Source organism: Somniosus microcephalus, chromosome 8 (assembly GCF_052327205.1).
Source record: "Somniosus microcephalus isolate GS21.2 chromosome 8, FLI_Smic_1.0, whole genome shotgun sequence".
NCBI lineage: Eukaryota > Metazoa > Chordata > Chondrichthyes > Squaliformes > Somniosidae > Somniosus > Somniosus microcephalus.
Genome location: NC_140994.1, coordinates 206922027 through 206942785, shown reverse-complemented (window position 1 = coordinate 206942785; position 20759 = coordinate 206922027). Strand labels below are relative to the sequence as shown.

Below are 20759 nucleotides of genomic sequence, written 5' to 3'. Positions count from 1 at the left end.
ACCATTCTTGGCCCGCGACTACCGAACAGAAAAATGGCAGCCAGGAACGATATGCACACAGCAGGGACCACTAATGTACGCAGTGGACGTTGGAGAGAGCATCGTGAGACGCCATGCTGACCAGATTCTAGAGTCACAGGAACAAGCCAAACCCATACCACGAGCATGTGCACCTGGTAATGAACCCGAAGTACAGATTGCGTCTACCTCAGAATCAGTGGTATTGGAAGCTGACGAACCAACCAATGACAATGAGCCAGAATCGACTCCGCCGCAAGAACAGGATACTCGAGAAAGGCACTATCCAGTCAGGATCAGGAAGCCTCCTCAAAGACTGAACTTATAAATGATTATTTTAGTTGATGTATATAGTACAGAGAAAATTGTAATTGTAATTAGTTATTATTTAATTGTTAAAAGAATGTTATGTACTGTTTATCTAAAAGGGGAGGAATTGTTGTGTATGTACCTTTAAGAGAGAACTGACTTTACGCTGTAGTACCGGCAGTGACCACACCTGTATATAAAGCCATAGCAGGCTTCTGTACTTTCAGTTTTAACTTACCCTCTGTTCAGTAAATACCTGTTATTATTGTTCTCCTGCAGTCCGTGTATTATTGCTACTCGGACGCTACAAGTATAAGCCCAATCGACACAATCTCTCCTCATACGTCACTCCTGCCATCCCAGGTATCAGCCTGGTGAATCTTCGCTGCACTTCCTCCATGGCAAGAACGTCCTTCCTCAGGTAAGGTGACCAAAACTGCACACAATACTCAAGGTGTGGTCTCACCAAGGCCCTGTACAACTGTAGCAAGACATCCTTGTTCCTGTACTCGAACCCTCTTGCTACGAAGGCCAACATACCATTTGCCTTCTTAACCGTCTGCTGCACCTGCATGCTTACCTTCAGCGACTGGTGCACAAGGACACCCAGGTCTCTTTGCACTTCCCCTTCTCCCAATCTATTGCCATTAAAATAATAATCTGCCTTCCTGTTTTTGCCACCAAAGTGGATAACCTCAATTTATCCACATTATAGTGCATTTGCCATGTTTCTGCCCAATCACCCAACCTGTCCAAATCGTACCGGAGTTTCACGACATCCTCCTCACAGCTTATCCTCCCACCCAGCTTTGTGTCGTCTGCAAATTTGGAGATATTACATCCAATTCACTCGTCCAGATCATTGATATATATTGTGAACAGCTGGGGTCCTAGGACCGATCCTTGCAGTACCCCACTAGTCTCTGCCTGCCACTTGGAAAATGACCCGTTTATTCCAACTCTTTGCTTTCTGTCCGCCAACCAGTTCTCTATCCAAGTCAATACCTTGCCCCCAATCCCATGTGCCTTAATTTTGCACGCTAATCTCTTATGTGGGACCTTATCGAAAGCCTTCTGAAAGTCCAAATACACCACATCCACTGGTTCTCCCTTATCTATTTTACCAGTTACATCCTCAAAAAATTCCAGTAGTTTAGTCAAGCATGATTTACCTTTTGTAAATCCATGTTGACTTTGTCCGATCCTGTCACTGCTTTCCAAGTGCTCTGCTATTACATCTTTTATAATAGACTCTAGCATTTTCCCCACTACCGTTGTCAGGCTTACCGGTCTATAATTCCCCGCTTTTTCTCTACCACCTTTTTTGAATAGTGGGGTAACATTAGCTACCCTCCAATCCATGGGTACCGTTCCAGAGTCTATCGAGTTCTGGAAGATGACCAGCAATGCATCTACTATCTCTAGGGCCACTTCCTTAAGTACCCTGGGATGTAGACCATCAAGCCCTGGGGATTTATCGGCCTTCAGTCCCATCAATTTTCCTAACACCATTTCCCTACAAATACTGATTTATTTCAGTTCCTCCCTTTCATCAGACCCTATGTTCCCCGGCATCTCTGGGAGGTTATTTGTGTCCTCCTTTGTGAAGACAGAACCAAATTATATATTTAGTTGGTCTGCCATTACCTTGTTTCCCATTATAAATTCCCCTGATTCTGACTGCAAGGGACCTACGCTTGACTTCACCAATCTTTTTCTCTTCCCATATCTATAAAAGCTTTTACAGTCAATTTTTATGTTCCCTGCTAGCTTACTCTCATATTCTATTTTCCCTTTCTTAATTAATCCTTTTGTCCTCCTTTGTTGATACCTAAACTGCTGCCAACCCTCAGGATTATTGCTTTTTCTAGCCAATTTATATGTCCTCTCCTTGGATCTTATGCTATCCCTAATTTCCCTTGTTAGCCACGGTTGAGTTTTGTTTTATTTTTATGCCAAACTGGGCTGAACAAATTCTGTAGCTCATCCATTCGGTCTTTGAATGTTTGCCATTGCCTATCCACCGTCAACCCTTTGAGTGCCATTCCCCAATCAATCCTACCCAACTCGTGCCTCATACCATCGTAGTTTCCTTTATTTAAATTGAGGACCCTTGTCTCTGAGTCAACTACTTCATTCTCCATCTTAATGAAGAATTCGATCATATTATGATCGCTCCACTTTATCAACTTGTCCTGCCACCTTCAAAGATTTGTATATGTGAACCCCCAGGTCTATCTGTTCCTGCACCCACTTTAAAATTGTATCATTTAGTTTACATTGCCTCTCCTCATTTTACCTGCCAAAATGCATCACTTCTTTTCTGCATTAAATTTCTTCGGCCATGTGTCTGCCCATTTTACCATCTGTCTATGACCTCCTGAAGTCTGGTGCTATCCTCTTCGTTATTTATTCTAGATTTTGGTTGTTTATTATTGGGGATTGGGGATTATTTTTGCAGAACATTTCCTTTGAAGGTTAAACAAGTCAGGTAGACTCAATGCTTTGTTATGTTCTTAACAGTTGCCTCATGCGACGCAGAAGTCGGAAGGCTCCCGCAAACGTGCAATATGACTTAATTGTGCTTTTATTTCCCTGCAGCTTGATGGAGAATATAATTGCTGGCATAGATTAATAATATATAGCAAGATCTGTATATATTATAGAGTCTAGAGATTCTGTGTATACTATAAGGAATAGAATAAATTGGATAAATTCAATGACCCTGGACTCCCAGCAGAGAGCCACACTCTAAGAGGGCATGGTTTGAAGAATAAGTGATAGTGCGTTGTAACCGTATCTCCAACCCATGCTCAGTCTAACTGTGTGTCTCTTTACTGGCATCACAGGATTAGTAAATCTATCCTTTAGTATATATTACAGCTTTATAACATATTCCCAGACATTTGGGAGAAAACAATTGGTTAGAGTGAGTGAAAATGCTGCTGGAAAATTGGTAGCAGTAATTGTTTAGGAGGGATTCGTTGGACATGGTGCCGTAGTCTCAAGACAATGTATTATACAATTCAGTGACTTCTAGCCATTGCAACTAATAACTGCACAATCATTTCTGCTCAATCTCACAACAGAGCTACCAAGCGCAGTTTAGCAGCAGTTGGTTTTGCACCTATTGTCTATCAGTAATAATGGGCCGTTATTAATGTGTAAATCGGACAGCAACTTCCAGCACCGCACATGCGCAGTTAAATGCATAAATCAGGAAGTCGCTGTCCAACATGCCCTGCTCCTCCAGAAGCTGTGTGAGAATGGTATCTCGCAAAGACGCACCTTTGAAATACATGGAATGGCGCAAAGTTGCTGTACTTACCTGCAATGTTCCCGTTAAGTTACGCAGCCATGTGGCCGTGCAGCTCTCTGGAGGTCCTGCACAACCGGCTCACCGGCTTTTAAATGGAAAAACCGTGCATGTGCAGAATTTTTAATGGGCTGCGCAACCCGTTAAAGGGGCCACGCACCTAAAAACAAATTATAGGGAACATTGCTTACCTGATATATATGCACTAAACTCACCAGAATAGGTTAGGGCTTGTCCATTCCAGTGTAAGTACATATTTAATGGCCTGGTAAGGCTTAATTACTGCCAAACAACCTCTCTGGCTCTGAAAATTAACTTTAACAAGTGTGGAGTCTCATACCTTCAGATTTTAATTATTGTTGGAGATTTAAAAAAATAAAACCAAGTAACTAAAAATGTTTTTGTTTAAGTTTTCTTTCTGTCTCTCTCTCTCCAATCTTTCTTTCCCTCTCTTTATTTTGCTTTCTGTACCTGATTTGACACTGAATTCAATATTCTAACTAACAGTTCCTGGTTCAGACTCTGCGCTACTCATTAAGAATCCTTCAATCTGATTGGTTAAGTAGATACACAGTTGCTTGCTCTGTTCACACAGGTCCCAGAAGCTCTGTAGAGGGTGCTGCACATTTTTGATAGTTGATTGACAGGATCTTCCAGTGCAAAGGCCCATAAAAAGTCTATGGGAAAGTTTATTTGCCATTGATCACAAAATTCGGCCCCTTAAGGATTGTCTGTCTGAACTTCCAGGAATTGACGAGGAATATAGTTGCATGCTTAATTAAATTTGTTGGTCACATAATCTGCATGTGATATATGATATCAACTATACTCTGCAAATGATTTCAGTAAAATCTTTCTTATATTTATAAAGCATTGTCATGACTCACAGATCATTATTCAAAACAAGTTACTGTGCATGAGGTTGGACATTTTCTCTAGTCTGCTGCACAATAATAAATGGGCACTGCTTACAGGACCTAAAAATTCATTTACCAAGACAAAAGCCTCTTTCTCTATGAATTGACACCAGCTGCTCAAAACATGAACAGAAGCTTAGAGGCGAGTTTTAAACCCCCAAAAATGGGTGGGTTTGGGTCTGGTGGGATGTAAAAATTGTAAAATTCTCAAACCCAAACTCAACCTGCCTTGAATCCGCCCACTTCCAGTTTTAATGGAGGAGGGCAGGGGTTGACGAACAACCCGCTTGCAGGTGGCGGGCTGCTCATTTAACTATTTTAATCAGGCTGCATGCCTCAGATTTTACTACTATTCCAGGTTTAAACCTTGCAGACTGGGCTTCCCGGGCCTTGGGAAACTCGGCAGCTAAAGGAAGGTGAAGACTGCTGCGTGGAAGATGTAAGTGCCTTTCCAGCACAGCTTGTGGACCAGGAGGAGCAGGAGTGGTTCCTACCAGCCCCGCAAGCTAACATGTTTCATTCCCTGCTATTGAACACCTCACCCCTGTGATCGGGCCACCCCTACTCTGCACCCCCGCGATCACTGAACCCCCTTGATCACCGATCTCTCCATTATCACCGACCCCCTCCCATGATCACCGACACCCACACGATCTGAACCACCCCCCCCGCAATCACCAATCCACCTGACCCTCTATCTGTGTCTCCGATCTGTCTACATCCCTCCATGATTACCCCCTAACCCTACAAGTCACGCTGTACCCACCCCCTCCCCCTTCCTGATCATGAGCCTAGCAGCAGGATACCTACCTGCTCCTCGGCTGCGGCCTTTTTTGCAGCATTCCGCGTCCGACAGGGAGCCAAGCCTGTCAAGCAGACGGGGATCCTTTTGAAACAGTCCGTACAAGCTGTGGAGTTAAACCTCCACAGCATTCGGGGACCAGAACCCCTCCCCCACCAACTGGAAATTCCACTCCATCGAAACATAGAAGATAGGAGCAGGAGTCAGCCATTCGGCCCCTCGAGCCTGTTCCGCCATTTAATGAGATCATGGCTGATCATCCAAATTCAGTACCTTGTTCCTGCTTTCTACCCATATCCCTTGATCCCTTTAGCCTTAAGAAATATATCTAACTCATTCTTGAATATATTTAATGAATTGGCCTCAACTGCCTTCTGTGGTAGAGAATTTCACAGGTTCACCACTCTCTGGGTGAAGAAATTCTTCCTCATCTCTGTCCTAAATGGCTTACCCCTTATCTTTAGACTGTGACCCCTGGTTCTGGACTCCCCCGCCATCGGGAACATCCTTCCTGCATCTAGTCTGTCTAGTCCTGTTAGAATTTTATAAGTTTCAATGAGATCCCCTCTCATTCTTCTAAACTCTAGCGAATATAAGCCTAATCGACCCAATCTCTCCTCATACGTCATTCCTGCCATCCCAGGAATCAGTCTGGTGAATCTTTGCTACATTCCCTCCATGGCAAGAACATCCTTCCTCAGATAAGGTGACCAAAACTGCACAAAATACTCAAGATGTGGTCTCACCAAGGCCCTGTACAACTGCAGCAAGACATCCTTGCTCCTGTACTCGAATCCTCTCGCTATGAAGGCCAACATACCATTTGCCTTCTTAACCGCCTGCTGCACCTGCATGCTTACCTTCAGCGACTGGTGCACAAGGACACCCAGGTCTCGTTGCAATTCACCTTTTCCCAATCTATTGCCGTTCAGATAATAATCTGTCTTCCTGTTTTTGCCACCAATCTGGATAACCTCGCATTTATCCACATTATACTGCATCTGCCATGCATCTGCCCAATCACCCAACCTGTCCAAATCATACTGGAGCTTCTCTGCATCCTCCTCACAGCACACACGCCTACCCAGCTTTGTGTCATCTGCAAACTTGGAGATATTACATCTAGTTCCCTCGTCTCGATCATGAATATATATTGTGAATAGCTGGGGTCCTAGCACCGATCCCTGCGGTATCCCACTAGTCACTGCCTGCCACACGGGGAAAGACCCGTTTATTCCAACACTTTGCTTCCTGTCTGCCAACCAGTTCTCTATCCAAGTCAGTACCTTGCCCCCAATCCCATGTGCTTTAACTTTGCATGCTAATCTCTTATGCGGGACCTTATCGAAAGCCTTCTGAATGTCCAAATACACCACATCCACTGGTTCTCCCTTATCTATTCTACCAGTTACATCCTCATAAAATTCCAGTAGATTAGTCAAGCATGATTTACCTTTTGTAAATCCATGTTGACTTTGTCCAATCCTATCACTGTTTTCCAAGTGCTCTGCTATTACATCTTTTATAATGGACTCTAGCAGTTTCCCCACTACCGATGTCAGGCTTACCGATCTATACTTTCCCGTTTTCTGTCTAACACCTTTTTTAAATAGTGGGGTTACATTAGCTACCCTGCAATCCATGGGAACTGTTCCAGAGTCTATAGAATTTTGGAAGATGACCAGCAATGCATCTACTATTCCTAGGGCCACTTCCTTAAGTACCCTATGATGGAAATTATCAGGCCCTGGGGATTTATCGGCCTTCAATCCCGTCAATTTCCCTAACACCATTTCCCTACAAATACTGATTTCATTCAATTCCTCCCTCTCATTAGACCCTATGTTCCCCGACATCTGTGGGTGGTTATTTGTGTCCTCCTTTTTGAAGACAGAGCCAAAGTATGTATTTAATTGGTCAGCCATTTCTTTGTTCCCCATTATAAATTCCCCTGATTCTGACTGCAAGGGACCTATGCTTGACTTCACCAATCTTTTTCTCTTCACATATCTATAGAAGCTTTTACAGTCAATTTTTATGTTTCCTGCAAGCTTACTCTCATATTCTATTTTCCCTTTCTTAATTAATCCCTTTGTCCTCCTTTGCTGAATCCTAAACTGCTCCCAATCCTCACGTTTGCTGCTTTTTCTGGCCAATTTATATGTCCTCTCCTTGGATCTTATGCTATCCCTAATTTCCCTTGTTAGCCACAGTTGAGTCACCTTTTTATTTTTATGCCAAACAGGGATGAACAAATTCTGTAGTACATCCATGCGATCTTTAAATGTTTGCCATTGCCTATCTACTGACAACCTTTTAAGTAACGCTCCCCAATCCATCCTAGCCAACTCACGCCTCATACCATTGTAGTTTCCTTTAAATATCAGTGCTTTACACTCTGGAGAGTAATCATGAAGCACAAAACAATACACCAAACATTGCAGAACAGTCAAAAATCAGACTTAGAGTCAAAGAAATATAGCTTCACTCTTCTGAATTGATGATTTTCCCAGATCTGCAGTATTTGTGATATGAATGTATATTTAAAGCATCAGTTTTCAGATCAAATATGAGTTATATATTAAAAATGCATGTCATTTTAAACCGTAAGCTAATAAAACTTTGGCATGCTCAAAATTGAAGAACAGGTGATTCCATATTAAATTACTGAGATGCTAAATACCTTAGTGAAAGAAAATGACATTTATTAAGTCTTACCAGTGTCTGGCTTATTTGTTTCTTCTTTATCTTGACTGGTTTCTTTTGTGGATTCAGCACTGTGTCCTTTACGTGGAGTTACATTTGACTGGGTTTGAGTAACAGCAGGTATGCTTGGAGTTATGGGTAACATGGTTGGAGTGCTGGATCCTGTAGGTATGCCAGTCTGTGTATCGTTAGCAGTAGCATTCTGTAACTTTTTATTGGGAGCAATTGAACTAAATACATTCTGATCTGAGCTAGAGTATGAAGTATAAACATCGGTATTGCTTAAAGAAGAATTGCTTTGGACGTTGACATTATTTCCACCTTGACTTACAATCTTCAAAATTTCATTACGTTCAGTATGTGGTGCTGATCTACTCGAATTTCCAGGCCCAAATCTTAAAATTTGAGAAGGCGTTGATGCATCGGCACATTGAGCAGGAATGATGGAGAAACTGATACCTTTACAAAAGAAAAAATATATATTAAATGCTTTTATTCCACAACGTTACTCTGCATTGAAAAAAAAACTTTTCAGAGTTTGACTTAAAATTCTGATGTTGGGAATGTGTCTGAATGCTTAGAAAGGTTTGTGAGCAGTAGGATTGCAGATGCAGTTTAATACAGGTGAATGCAAAATGATGATGTGGAAAATGTATTCAGTCAACTAGAGGAAGGAAATAGATCTGGGAATATTTGCTGGTCAGATCACTCACAGAATCACAGAAACCCCACAGTGCAGATAGAGGCCATTTCGGCCCATCGAGCCTGCACCGACACATATCCCACCCGATCCCCGTAACCCCTACACCAACACATATCCCACCCTATCCCCGTAACCCCACGTATTTAATCCCCCTAACACTAAGGGTCAATTTATCATAGCCAATCAACCTAACCCGCACATCTTTGGACTGTGGGAGGAAACCGGAGCACCCGGAGAAAACCCACGCAAACACGGGGAGAATGTGCAAACTCCACACAGACAGTCGCCCCAGGCCGGATTCGAACCCGGGTCTCTGGCGCTGTGAGGCAACAGTGCTAACCACTATGCCACCGTGCTGCCCGAATACCCTTAGCCTAGTGTTCTTGGAATTAAAGAAAGAAAACAAAAATCGAAAGAGTTGATTGTAAAGCTGTACATGACTATACCTGGAGTATCAGTTTTGGTCATCTTACTTCAAAAGGAACATCATTTTATTACAAAGGATTCTGCAAGATTATTAGCAGGACTTGGAGGAATGTGTTACATACAACAATTGTTTACCCTGAGACTTTGTTCCCTTGAAAAGAGATGGGTAAGGGAGCCTTGTTAAAAGATTATGAAGGGATTCAGTAAGTTGGAAATAGATGATTTTCTGTAATATTGAGAATTTTAGAACCACAATGAATACATTTTGAATAAGGAAATTGAAAGTGGAAAAATAGGCAAACATTGGCCCAGAAATTCAGGCCGGAGGCTTACCGCAGGTGCAAGCCTCCGACCTGCACTTAGCTAGTGCGCCGGCCGTTGAGCTGTGGGCCCGCATGGGATTCCGATCCTGGGCCTGCTCCAACTGCCGGCGCGCAGTGCTTGCGTATCCTGGGGCGGTTAGTTCAATGCATCCCCTGGGATCACGTGGGCCATGGAGAGCCAATGGTAGCAGGGAAATGCCCATTCATAAAATTGACAGGAAGAGCTGTCAAAACTATAAATACTATAAGCCCCAAAATATCACTAAAACTTCAAATAATTTTTTTTTTTTTAAATCACATTTTTAAAATAACTATAAATTACATAAAATAACTATTTTAAACGATTTAAATTTTTGAAAAAATTAATTATATTTTCTAATGGGGCTAAAAATAAACTTACCTTTCTTTAAAGTATTTAAAAATAATAAACCTGTGGAAAAAAGGTTTTAATTTTAATTAATTCACCACTTACCTTGTTAAAAGCAGGCCTTGCGCCTGCTTTTTACATGTGTGACTCCTGGAGACTTACCCTCCTGGAGAAACCTGCAAAAAAAACGAAAATTCAATGTGCACGCGCTGCCTCTCCGGCGTATGCGTTTGACCTCTGAACCCCTTCCTTTAAGGGAACGGAAGTTCCGGTTTCCCGCGCATGCGCAGTGCATGCACAAAACCGGCACTTCCGTTGGGCCTATGGGTGAGTACCCAGTGCGTACTCACCCGTGGAGACCCGAATATCTGGGCCATTGTTTTGCATAAGGGTAACCAACATGCTGGACAATCAGCAAGTGGTTGAACAGGAAACTTGATCGGGGTTCAAGAAGGAATTTATAACCATGGGGCCAAAAGTCCTCAGCCCTGCTAACATACTTCCACCACAGCACCAGCGGAGGTGCAGCGGCAAATCTGGAAATGGGGATAAGACCCAGTGGCATAGGAGGGGATGGGGCCAAGGGCAGGGATTGTCAACCCAGAGAGTGTCCGCAGCCTCACCCTTAGAAGGTTTTGGTGTAAGATTGGCTAAAGGGCAGAATTGTGACCTGGACCTCAGAAAACCAAGGCAGTAAGATTTGTTTCAATACTTATAGAGTGGGTGGTTCATTATTTCAACCTCCAGTATATTAGGCCTAGAAATTGGGGAATGCTGGAAACCTGCCGGTAGCATTTTGGTACTGCCTGCTCATTATCATCAGCGTGGCGGTGATTCTCTCGTGCAACACACTCTTTGCAGCGCTAATCTCAGCAGAAGGCCAAAGGTCGCCTCTGTCTCCCACTTGCAGTGTAGGGGACGGGGAAGAAAGGAGCGACCCGAACCGTTGATGTACATGCTCCAAAAATATTAGCTGCCACCAGCTGTTGGTCGATTTTTTGTTTGTTTATGACATGAATGCAGATAAAAGAGATCATCTTCAATCATTGCAATGGAGTTCACCCTTTGATTTACTGCCCTACAAACACTGTAGGCCTCCCGGAAAACTGCCAGAAAATGCAACCCACCCCCTCATCCCGCCACTGATAGGCAAAAAATGAAAGTATAAAAGAAGAACCTTGGCAAAGGAGGTGTTTGAAGTTCCCGCGTCCATCCTCATAAGTCCTGCCAGACTTCTCGTGGCCTTTAACGCTGCTGAAAGACCTTTTAGCGGCAGCACTCACAGGTGTGATTTAGCACGGGCAGCAATGTGAGCGGAGAACTCCAAAATGGATGAGCTGGTGCCAACTCAGTCTTGCACCCAATTTGACATCACGCTCCACCTCATTCAAATACTCTCGCCGATTGCAGGTAATGGCAGCGCTGCCAATCTGCCAAAAATGGCGGCCGCTGTGGTCCCCGCCACCAGCTGCTCACAGGCCAAGTCGCATAGCTTGCTTACATCTACACCATCTATGCCTCTTAGTTTTTATGACCTCTTGATGTCCCTGGGAACTTCAATTTTCCAATTAAAATAAGTTCAGCCTTGTGTGTCTCTGCGCATAACCTAAACTCCCAAATTCTGAAATCATCCTTATCGCTCTTCTTTCAGTCATCTTCAGTACATCTCTGCCCTTTTTTTGTAGGTTGAGTACCCAAAACAATCTACTTAGTGAGATAGATTTGGCCATGCTCTGGTGGTAGGAAGACTATGCAGTGGGCTTTGTGCCTGCCTGAATTACACACAGCCATTTCTGTGCTAACTTCTAGTTTCCCACCAATTAGATATTCACTGCTAGCTTCCAGTGAGGAATTTACTAGTCAAATGCAGCTCCCTGCATCGGGAGCAGGATATCCAGCACTGCAGCATTTACTGAAAGGACTGCAGCAGCTATTTAAATGGCAGACATTATATGCAGGCAAAAAATATGCAGCTGTCTGCATTAAGAACGGAATACTGTTAAGGCAGAATCCTTAGATTTAAAGATGCACTAATAGTCATGCTTCTTCAAGAAGTTTAGCATTTCAGGTCACCTTGCACTCAGGAGAGTGCTCAGTGGTGCCTGACAGGAGATGATGCAACTTGTAAATTACGTCTGCACTGGTATTAAATCCAGAAATAAGCCAATGTAAAGTTAATCACCGGCTCCTTATATTAAGTAACTGGCAATGTATGCATGGCATGAAGCATTTCATCAGACCCTTCATTTTTGCCTGTCATTTCTTTTCTCCCCCCCTTCAGCCTTGCAAAGGCTACTAGTAGGTTGAAAAGTCTTCAGAACATTTCTAAAGGCTGTAAGAATTTTTTTTCACCTGTGTGACCCATTTACCTTAAAGTCTCACCTGATGCACAAATATCTAATACTTCTCCCCAAACACCCTCCCCCACCCCACCTAGCCTGCCTTCCTACACAAAGGTGCACGTGTAGCTATGACTAATGATACAAATGACCATGCTTCATTTTGCACTAGTTCCTAGCTTTACTGGATTGAACTTCACCTTGGCCTGAAAATCTATCTTCACAGCTCTGGATAAAGATTCCACTATGTCTTCACACTGGAAGGAAAGAGCAGCTTTTTTTCATAAGATGAAAGTACGTCATGCCCAAACTTTTCTTGTGCATGTGTATGAAAGGACAAAGTGGGAGAGGGGAAGATAAGGAAGGAGCCCATGCAAGTATGCAGCTGGTTGAGGGCAAAGACTGTGTGCAAGGACACTTATGGCCAACCTACACCACTGGGCTAGCACTGGCAGTGACAGTCAAGGTCATCTCCTCTCTCAGCTATTTTACCATCTCCTGGGGAGGGTGGTCTGGAGTGTCAAAGCAAGGTAATCCGCCTCACACCCTCAAGAAACAGCACTGCAACTTTGCCAGCCATCAAACATGGCATTCAGGTGCTCCATCATCTGCTAATAAACACAGTTTCCTGCCTTCATGCTTATTTTGCCAGCCATTGGGTTTGCCAGTCATTTTTTGTGCTGTAAATAGTCTTTGGAAATGCTGAAATTTACATTTCCAACAGTTATAGCGCTTTTAAAGTCTAATAAAAAAGTTGCCCTCATGTGGCCACTTTAAGGAGCCACAACTCTTTAAGGCCTGCTGGTGTCAGAATTTACCACTCCATTCCTTTGGCAAGTTCCTAGTGCCAGGCTAATGTGGATGGAGTGCTCACCTTGAGTATATAATTCGGGCCAATCTTGGGAAATCCCCAGAGATCATGCTAGAAATAGGCAGGTTTTGTATTTGCCATATGGTTGTTTTAGTTTTTTCTCTAGCCACATAAGAGTTGATCCCTATGTCTGGTTAACAGTTTCTTCCTTTTAATTGATATTTTTTTACTAATATCTCATTTGATATTGCCTATTGTCAAAAGTATTTTATTTTAATGGAAGAGAAGGATAACTGTGTGAAACATTTTTTGCAGCAGATGGAAGAAGAAGTATGATTCATTCCTTTTCTGAAACACTATGACACTGCCTACAGTTGTGATCAGCTGAATAGCATCCTTCTGTGCTGCAAAATGGTATGATTCTATGAAATGCAAGGACTGGGCGGTGTAGAAAAAGGATGCAGCGGAAATAGAATATAGATGGAAAACCATGGCAAAACACAACATAACCTGAAAGCAGAGTCAAGATCAATCTCATCTGGAACATATATAGGCTAAATAATTTGCTCATTCCTAATCAATGGCAGAAAATCTAATCCATAATATAAAGAATTACACTGAGTGTCAGCAGGAATATTGAGACCGATCCATCAACCAAGCATATTCAAAGTCCCACTGGAGACTTCAGTATCTTGAAATAGATTGCATCATTTATAAAGAAAAGAAACAATTGCACCGCTTGCCCGATATGCATTCCTGGATGAGCCAAAATTTCCTTCAATTAAACATAGAGAGACCAAAGCCATTGTCTTTGGCCCTCGCCACCAATTGCATTCCCCTCCATGGCTACTGTCTCACCCAACCTCCTGTTTGACCTTGAGCTAAGCTTACAACCCCATATCCTCTCCATCACCAAGACAGCCAGCCCCAGCCTCAGCTCATCTGCTACATCTGTGGATCCTAAAGGGTCTGCAAGGCAAATCTAGTGAGTCTGCAAGGCCCATCTAAGGCTGGGCATACTGTGTGCCACACAATACTTGAAAATGTTGTACTCTGTATTTGTTGGTCTACTAGCATATTAGTTTTGTTGCTGTATACTAATAAAATATTTTCTACAGCAACAGCATTGTTTTGGCAGCTGATACTGTATTTCAGAAGTTAACACTGGGGGCGGGGGTAATTTTGACTTTGTGCAATAATGTAAATGGGTGGTAACCAATTGGCAGCCTGTTTTTCATCTCTCCCTATTTTTATTTGCAATGAAACTAATGGAAAAAAAATGGGGAGACATGTAAAATGGGCTGCTGATTCACTATCACCCATTTTACACTATCTCCCAAAGTCAAAATTACCCACAGGGGGTCGCCAAGCATGTGTTGTTATTTGCAGGCAGTCCCCAGGAGTGTGATGATGATGCTTGCATACAGAAAAGGTTGAACATTACTCATTAACTCAACAAATTCATTCAATCCAACAGACTGTGTACAACTTGCAGTGTTAAGGACTCTCAGCAACTTGCTCAATCTCCTAAGAGCAAAGAACTTTCAAGATGAGAAAACGCTATGAGGTTACTCTCTGACTCTTAGGAAATGAAATGAACCTCCAGTACATTAGGCCTAGAAATTGGGGAACGCTGGAAACCTACTGGTAACATTGGCGGCCAAGGATAAACGGCCACCGGATGAGAGAGCGCCGACAGTACCGGCATTTTGGTACAGCCTGCTCATTATCATCTTTTTGCAGCACTAATCTCAGAAGGAGGACAAAGGTCTGTCTCCCGCTTGCAGGGGAAGAAAGGAGAGACCCGAACAGTTGCCGTACGTGCTCCAAAAATATTAGCTGCCACCAGCTGTTGGTCGATTTTTTGTTTGTTAATGACATGAATGCAGCTAAAAGAGATCGGGGGAGAAATTCGGTGGGCTGCGCCACCAGTTAGCGCCTAAAGAGGGCACTCAGTGGCTTTAGCGCCACTGGCCACGCCTCCCGCGATATTTAGCTGGGGCGCTAATGGCGGCGTTAGCCTGTTGTGCTGCGCCGCCACTGATGACGTCATCGGTGTGCGCAGCGCCCCGCTACCGCCCCGATCGCGATATTTGGCAGCAACCGCCTCTGTAGCGCCGTTTGCTAATCGCGCCAGGTTCACGGGGCCTACCTGTGGCGGCAGTGGCGCAAATTAAGGTGGAGGTGCGGGGGGGCCGTTTTTTTCGGCGGCCGCCTGCCAGCACCTCCGTCCCCGGCCTCCTGTTCTCCCCCCGCGGCATTGCCGGCTGTTTTTTGAGAGCCCGGCACTTCTCCTCGGTGCCAGGCTCTTTTGCCGGCACTCGCGATCGCTCATCGCGCTGGTGCAGGCCCCTCCTCCTTAAGAATGGGAGGAAGGCCTGCAGTGCCACAGCGCGCCATGCCGCAGCGTGTGGCGCTGCGGCACGTTGCGCTGCGATATTCAGTTTCAGCGCCCTAAGAGGGACGCGGAGCGCCTCGAGCCTCGCCCCGTGTCCCTCTTGGGGCGCTCAAGCTGAATTTCCGGTGATCGCTGCTGCTCCGATCGCAGCGCAAAATCTGGCGCCCAGGCGAGCTTGGCGCCTCGTTTGCGGCTCCACCCAATTTCTCCCCCATCATCTTTAATCATTGCAATGGAGTTCACCCATTGATTTATTGACCCACAAACACTGTAGGCTTCCCGAAAGCTGCCAGAAAATGCAACCCCCCACCGTCCCCCACCCCAGGTCCCCACCCCGCCACTGATGGGCAAAAAATGAAAGTTTAAAAGAAGAATCTTGACAAAGGAGGCGTTTGAAGTTCCGCCGTCCATCCTCATAAGTCCTGCCAGACTCCTCGTGGCCGTTAACGCTGCTGAAAGACCTTTTAGTGGCAGCAATCACTGGCGTGATTTAGCGCGGGCAGCATTGTGAGCAGAGAACTCCAAAATGGATGAACTGGTGTCAACCCAGCGTTGCACGCCGATTGACATAATGCGCCACCTCATTAAAATACTCTCACTGATAGCAGGTAACGGCAGCGCTGCTGACCTGCCAAAAATGGCGGCTGCCGCGGTACCCACCACTAGCTGGTGGAAGAGTGCTGGCCGCCATTTTTTCACCATTTCATGGTGCTAACGGGTGGCACAAACCACCCAAATTTCTAGGCCTTAGTCTATAGTTTAATTTCTTCAACAATACTTCCATTAGAACATCTGAAGGCATGGAACAAGAAATGCCCTCCAGGGCTTCCTTGGAGCTAGTTTTCAGCCAGTCAAGGGTCAGTTTACATAATGTAGGTGCTATTCCCAAATGAAGTAAATGTCAAAAGTGAATTTAAAAACGCCAAATTATTCTGACCTAAACTCGAGTTTAGATTACTTTCATGTTCGCATAGTGTTTAAATAAAACCTTTTTTTGCCTTTTTAATATTAGAATATGAGATGCTAGAGGCTCAGAAAAAAGCGCTCTAAATAGGATATATTAATTAAAAATAAAGTTAAAGTAATAATAATCAAATGAGAATTGGAAAGGAGAGAGAATTCAGGAAAGAAGGAAGGCAATGGAGGTGAAGTTGATCATCGCCAGTAACGCCAATCAAGCTCATATTGAATCTGCAGTCTGTTTAACACTGCCTCCAACTTTCTTTCCGATTGAAGTCAATGAAAGAGAGATTTGGGCGGGGTGTAAAATGGGTGGCAGATTCACTATGAACCTGTTTCGCTCTTCCAGATAAGCTCAATATCACCCCCAATGTTTTTATTTACATTTCAAGTATTAATTTTAATAGTTTGATATTGTTAGAATAATAAAGCTACTTCTGACATCTAATGTGACTTTATTACAGTTAAATAAGGATTTGTTTCAGCATGATGATGAATGAATTGAAAACTTACAATGGCTGGCCTGGAATTCCCTGGACCTACTGGCAGTCGAAGAGACACTAGAATCTCCTGAAGGAAATTTCTGGCAGATTACTCCCGGATTCCCCAATGGTAATCAAACAAAGTTCCACAATGTGTTTCTTTACTAATCCACCCTACCTGACTTCCATTCACAGGCAATTCCTTTGGCCCCAGAAGTACAGCTACCATTCGTCGGAACTTTCAATTTTACTGGTGGTGGGGGTGGGGGTGGAGGGGTTGCGTAACACACTCAATATCAGATCATCCACTTGCTATACACCCTGCCTGATTCTCAGGCTGGGGGTGTATAATCAGTGGCCAATCCAATATCGCCCATTTTACGCCCCCAGCAAAGTTGAAAATTTAACCCTTCAAGTATTGGCGCATACTTCATTATTTCAGCCCACTTATTTATCCCAATAAGCTTCAATCCCATTCCCAGGAACCATTAATGTGACTCTTTTCTGAAGGAGTTCATTAGCACAGCATCAAATTCTTTGATTGGTGGGAATCTGATCCATGCAAGAACAACTCTTCTAACCTCCAGTCTATCTTGAGGATTATTAATTTTGTTCTTGTGTCTTCTATTTCTCTGCTCACAGGCCAAGTCACATAGCTTGCTTACATCTACACCATCTATGCCTCGCAGTTTTTATGACCTCCTGATGTCCCAGGGAACTTCATTTTTCCAATTAAAATAAGTTCAGTCTTGTGTGTCTCTGCACATAACCTAAACTCCCAAATTCTGGAATCATCTTTATCGCTCTTCTTTCAGTCATCTTCAGTACATCTCTGCCCCTTTTGTAGGTTGAGTGCCCAAAACAATCTACGTAGTGGGATGAATTTGGCCATGCTCTGGTGGTAGGAAGACTATGCAGTGGGCTTTGTGCCTGCCTGAATTGCACACAGCCATTCCTGTACTAACTTCTAGTTTCCCACCAATTAGATATTCACTGCTAGCTTCCAGTGGGGAATTTGCGAGACAAATGCAGCTCCCTGCATCGGGAACAGGATATCCAGCACTGCAGCATTTACTGAAAGGACTGCAGCAGCTATTTAAATGGCAGACTTTATTTGCAGGCAAACAATATGCAGCTGTCTGCATTAAGAACGGAATACTGTTAAGGCAGAATCCTTAGATTTAAAGATGCACTAATAGTCATGCTTCTTCAAGAAGTTTAGCATTTCAGGTCACCTTGCACTCAGGAGAGTGCTCAGTGGTGCCTGACAGGAGATGATGCAACTTGTAAATTACGTCTGCACTGGTATTAAATCCAGAAACAAGCCAATGTAAAGTTAACCACTGGCTCCTTATACTAAGTAACTGGCAACGTATACATGGCACGAAGCATTTCATCAGACCCTTCATTTTTGCCTGTCATTTCTTTCCCCTGCCCCTTCAGCCTTGCAAAGGCTACTAATAGGTTGAAAAGCCTTCTGAACATTTCCAAAGGCTGTAAGAAATGTTTTTCACCTGTGTGACCATTTACCTTAAAGTCTCACCCGACGCACAATTATCTAATACTTCTCCCCAAACACCCTTCCCCACCCCACCTAGCCTGCCTTCCTACACAAAGGTGCACGTGTAGTTATGAATAATGATACAAATGACCATGCTTCACTTTGCACTAGTTCCTAGCTTTACTGGATTGAACTTCATCTTGGCCTGAAAATCTATCTTCACAGCTCTGGATAAAGATTCCACTCTGCCCCACACTAGAAGGAAAGAGCAGCTTTTATTTTTTGTCGGTGTTTGATAAAAAAAAATGTCAACAAAACCACTCAGAAAGAATTCTCAAAATACATCAGTGTTTATGTTAAAGCTGAAGAGAAGTCTCATTTAAAGGTAGTGTTATGATTGTGATATGGCAATGACAGGCTAGCTGTGTGAGATGCAGCTTACTGATATCAGGTATTCCTGATACTTGAATTTAAAAAAATGAAGTAATGAGGTGTTTGCCTGGTCTAGTTTTGAAGAACTAAAAGAATGAAGTTTACGAATGTAAAGTAAACATCAACTCAGCCATAAAATAAAAAAACTGGATTACAAAGAGCTCTTACCGACAAAATGAATGATGACTGCAATGTTGTTCATCGTTCTTGGAATTCGATATCCACCTCCAGCACTGTTCTGTCTCTTACCACCAACAAATGAGGCAGCAATGTGAAAACTACCACTGCATTACAACACAGATAAGCTCATTGCTTCATGTTGTTGTATCATTGTCTTCCTTATTTCTCTTCATGTCATTTCCTGATAACGGAACTCAACACAGATTGTGAAATAACAGAAAAAAATAATTGAAAATATATGAATTTTCTCCAAAGAGGCGGGTTGGGGTGGGGGGCCCCTGACTTTAACGGCAGGATCAGGGCCTGCGACCGGAGGATTGTAGCCGGCCTCAGCATCATCGGTGGGGTGGTGGGGGGGAGGCCTGATGGCGGGGATCAGAGGCCTGGGAAGGCTCCAAACCCACCTGTTTTTTAGGGGAAAGTTCCGGCCTATAGATCCTGAAATTCCACACCATTTTTGATGTTTCTGGGGCCTAAAACTGGGGCAATTCATGTGACTTAGGAACATAGGAAGGAACACCGGAACAGGAGTAGACCATTCATCCCCTCGAGCCTGTTCTGCCATTCAATTAGATCATGGTTAATCTGTAGCACAACTCCATCTACCCGCCCCGATTCCATAACACCTAATAGGAACATCGACTGGCCAGCAAATTGGGCTGGAAGATATTGTTGTTGTTGTTGTTGTTGTTTTATGCGACTTTACTGCCGAATAAATGAAGCGCCTGAATTTCCAACACAATTTTTGTTCTGTGGTCAGCCGCAAAGTCCGCAGCCACCTACTTTGTTATATTAAAATGAGGGCAAGTGGATGGCAGCCCTGAATTTCCTAGATTTATGCTCACAATGCACTAGGATAAGCTAGAATGAGAAATATATGGAGCAGCTGTTGCCAGGATCAGATGTAACTGGTAGAGGTGAGGAGGTTTTGAGCCTGAATGTTGCTGAAATATGAATAGTGATCACTAGAGCTGAGAATAACTTTATGGAGCAATTTCCATGGGTGTATGAGATCACTGGCAGATTTCGCCTCCTCCCCTCTACCCACAGTGAGGACTTTCCAAGAACAGGTATGGGATTCCCTATGGACATTGTAATGTATATACCTTTAAGGAGGGAACTATTTTTTACAGCTCATGTATACTGCAGTACCGGCAGTGACCACACCTGTATATTGTAAAGTATGCGCATATACTTGATACAAAAAGGAAGAGACAGCTTGGAAGGGTTTAACTTAGGTCTTTACTTCATACCCACAGGCGGGAACTGAGGGGAGATCAGTACCCGCAGTACTATTTATACCCCTATGGCCAGGAGTGGCACTACGGTATCACTACGCCCTACAAAGTAGTGCTGCCCTGGCCATAGGGTTAAAGTAGCATACATATTACATACACAACATTCCTCCCCTTTTAATTAAAACGTACCCGTGCAATTAAGTCAACAGATGCACCATAACTAGGGCTAATAACATTTGGTAACACAACATACATAACATATTTACATCAGAGTTGTCTACCTATATATATATAAAAAGAAACATGTTATAGATTCAGTCTCTGAGGAGGCCTCCTGTCTCGACTAGGATAACGTCTTTCTCTAGTCGGTCTCGGTGTAGGCGGCGGTACTTCCGTCACCACTTCATCGCTGGAGTCGTCGGTGTCTGATGGCACATCCTGTGCCGTGGAGCTCACTGGAGTGCTGAACTCCTCGCCATCCTGAGACTTCTGTAGCGACGAGCTGGGCCGTGATTCCGCTGGAACAATGTG

The 20759-nt window shown here is 43.7% G+C and overlaps 1 protein-coding gene across 1 annotated transcript in view; it reads right to left on the bottom strand.

The window, feature by feature from the left end:
• The window catches only part of LOC147114062 (uncharacterized), a 29255-nt gene extending 10173 nt beyond the window's left edge, over positions 1–19082 (bottom strand). The window contains exons 1-2 of the mRNA XM_085995638.1: positions 18979–19082; positions 8081–8527 (exon numbers count right to left, since the gene is read on the bottom strand). Of these exons, the coding sequence (XP_085851764.1) occupies positions 8081–8527; positions 18979–19012 (481 nt within the window). The 5' untranslated portion in view covers positions 19013–19082. The remainder of the gene's footprint in view (positions 1–8080; positions 8528–18978) is intronic.
• Positions 19083–20759: the final 1677 nt, after the last annotated feature.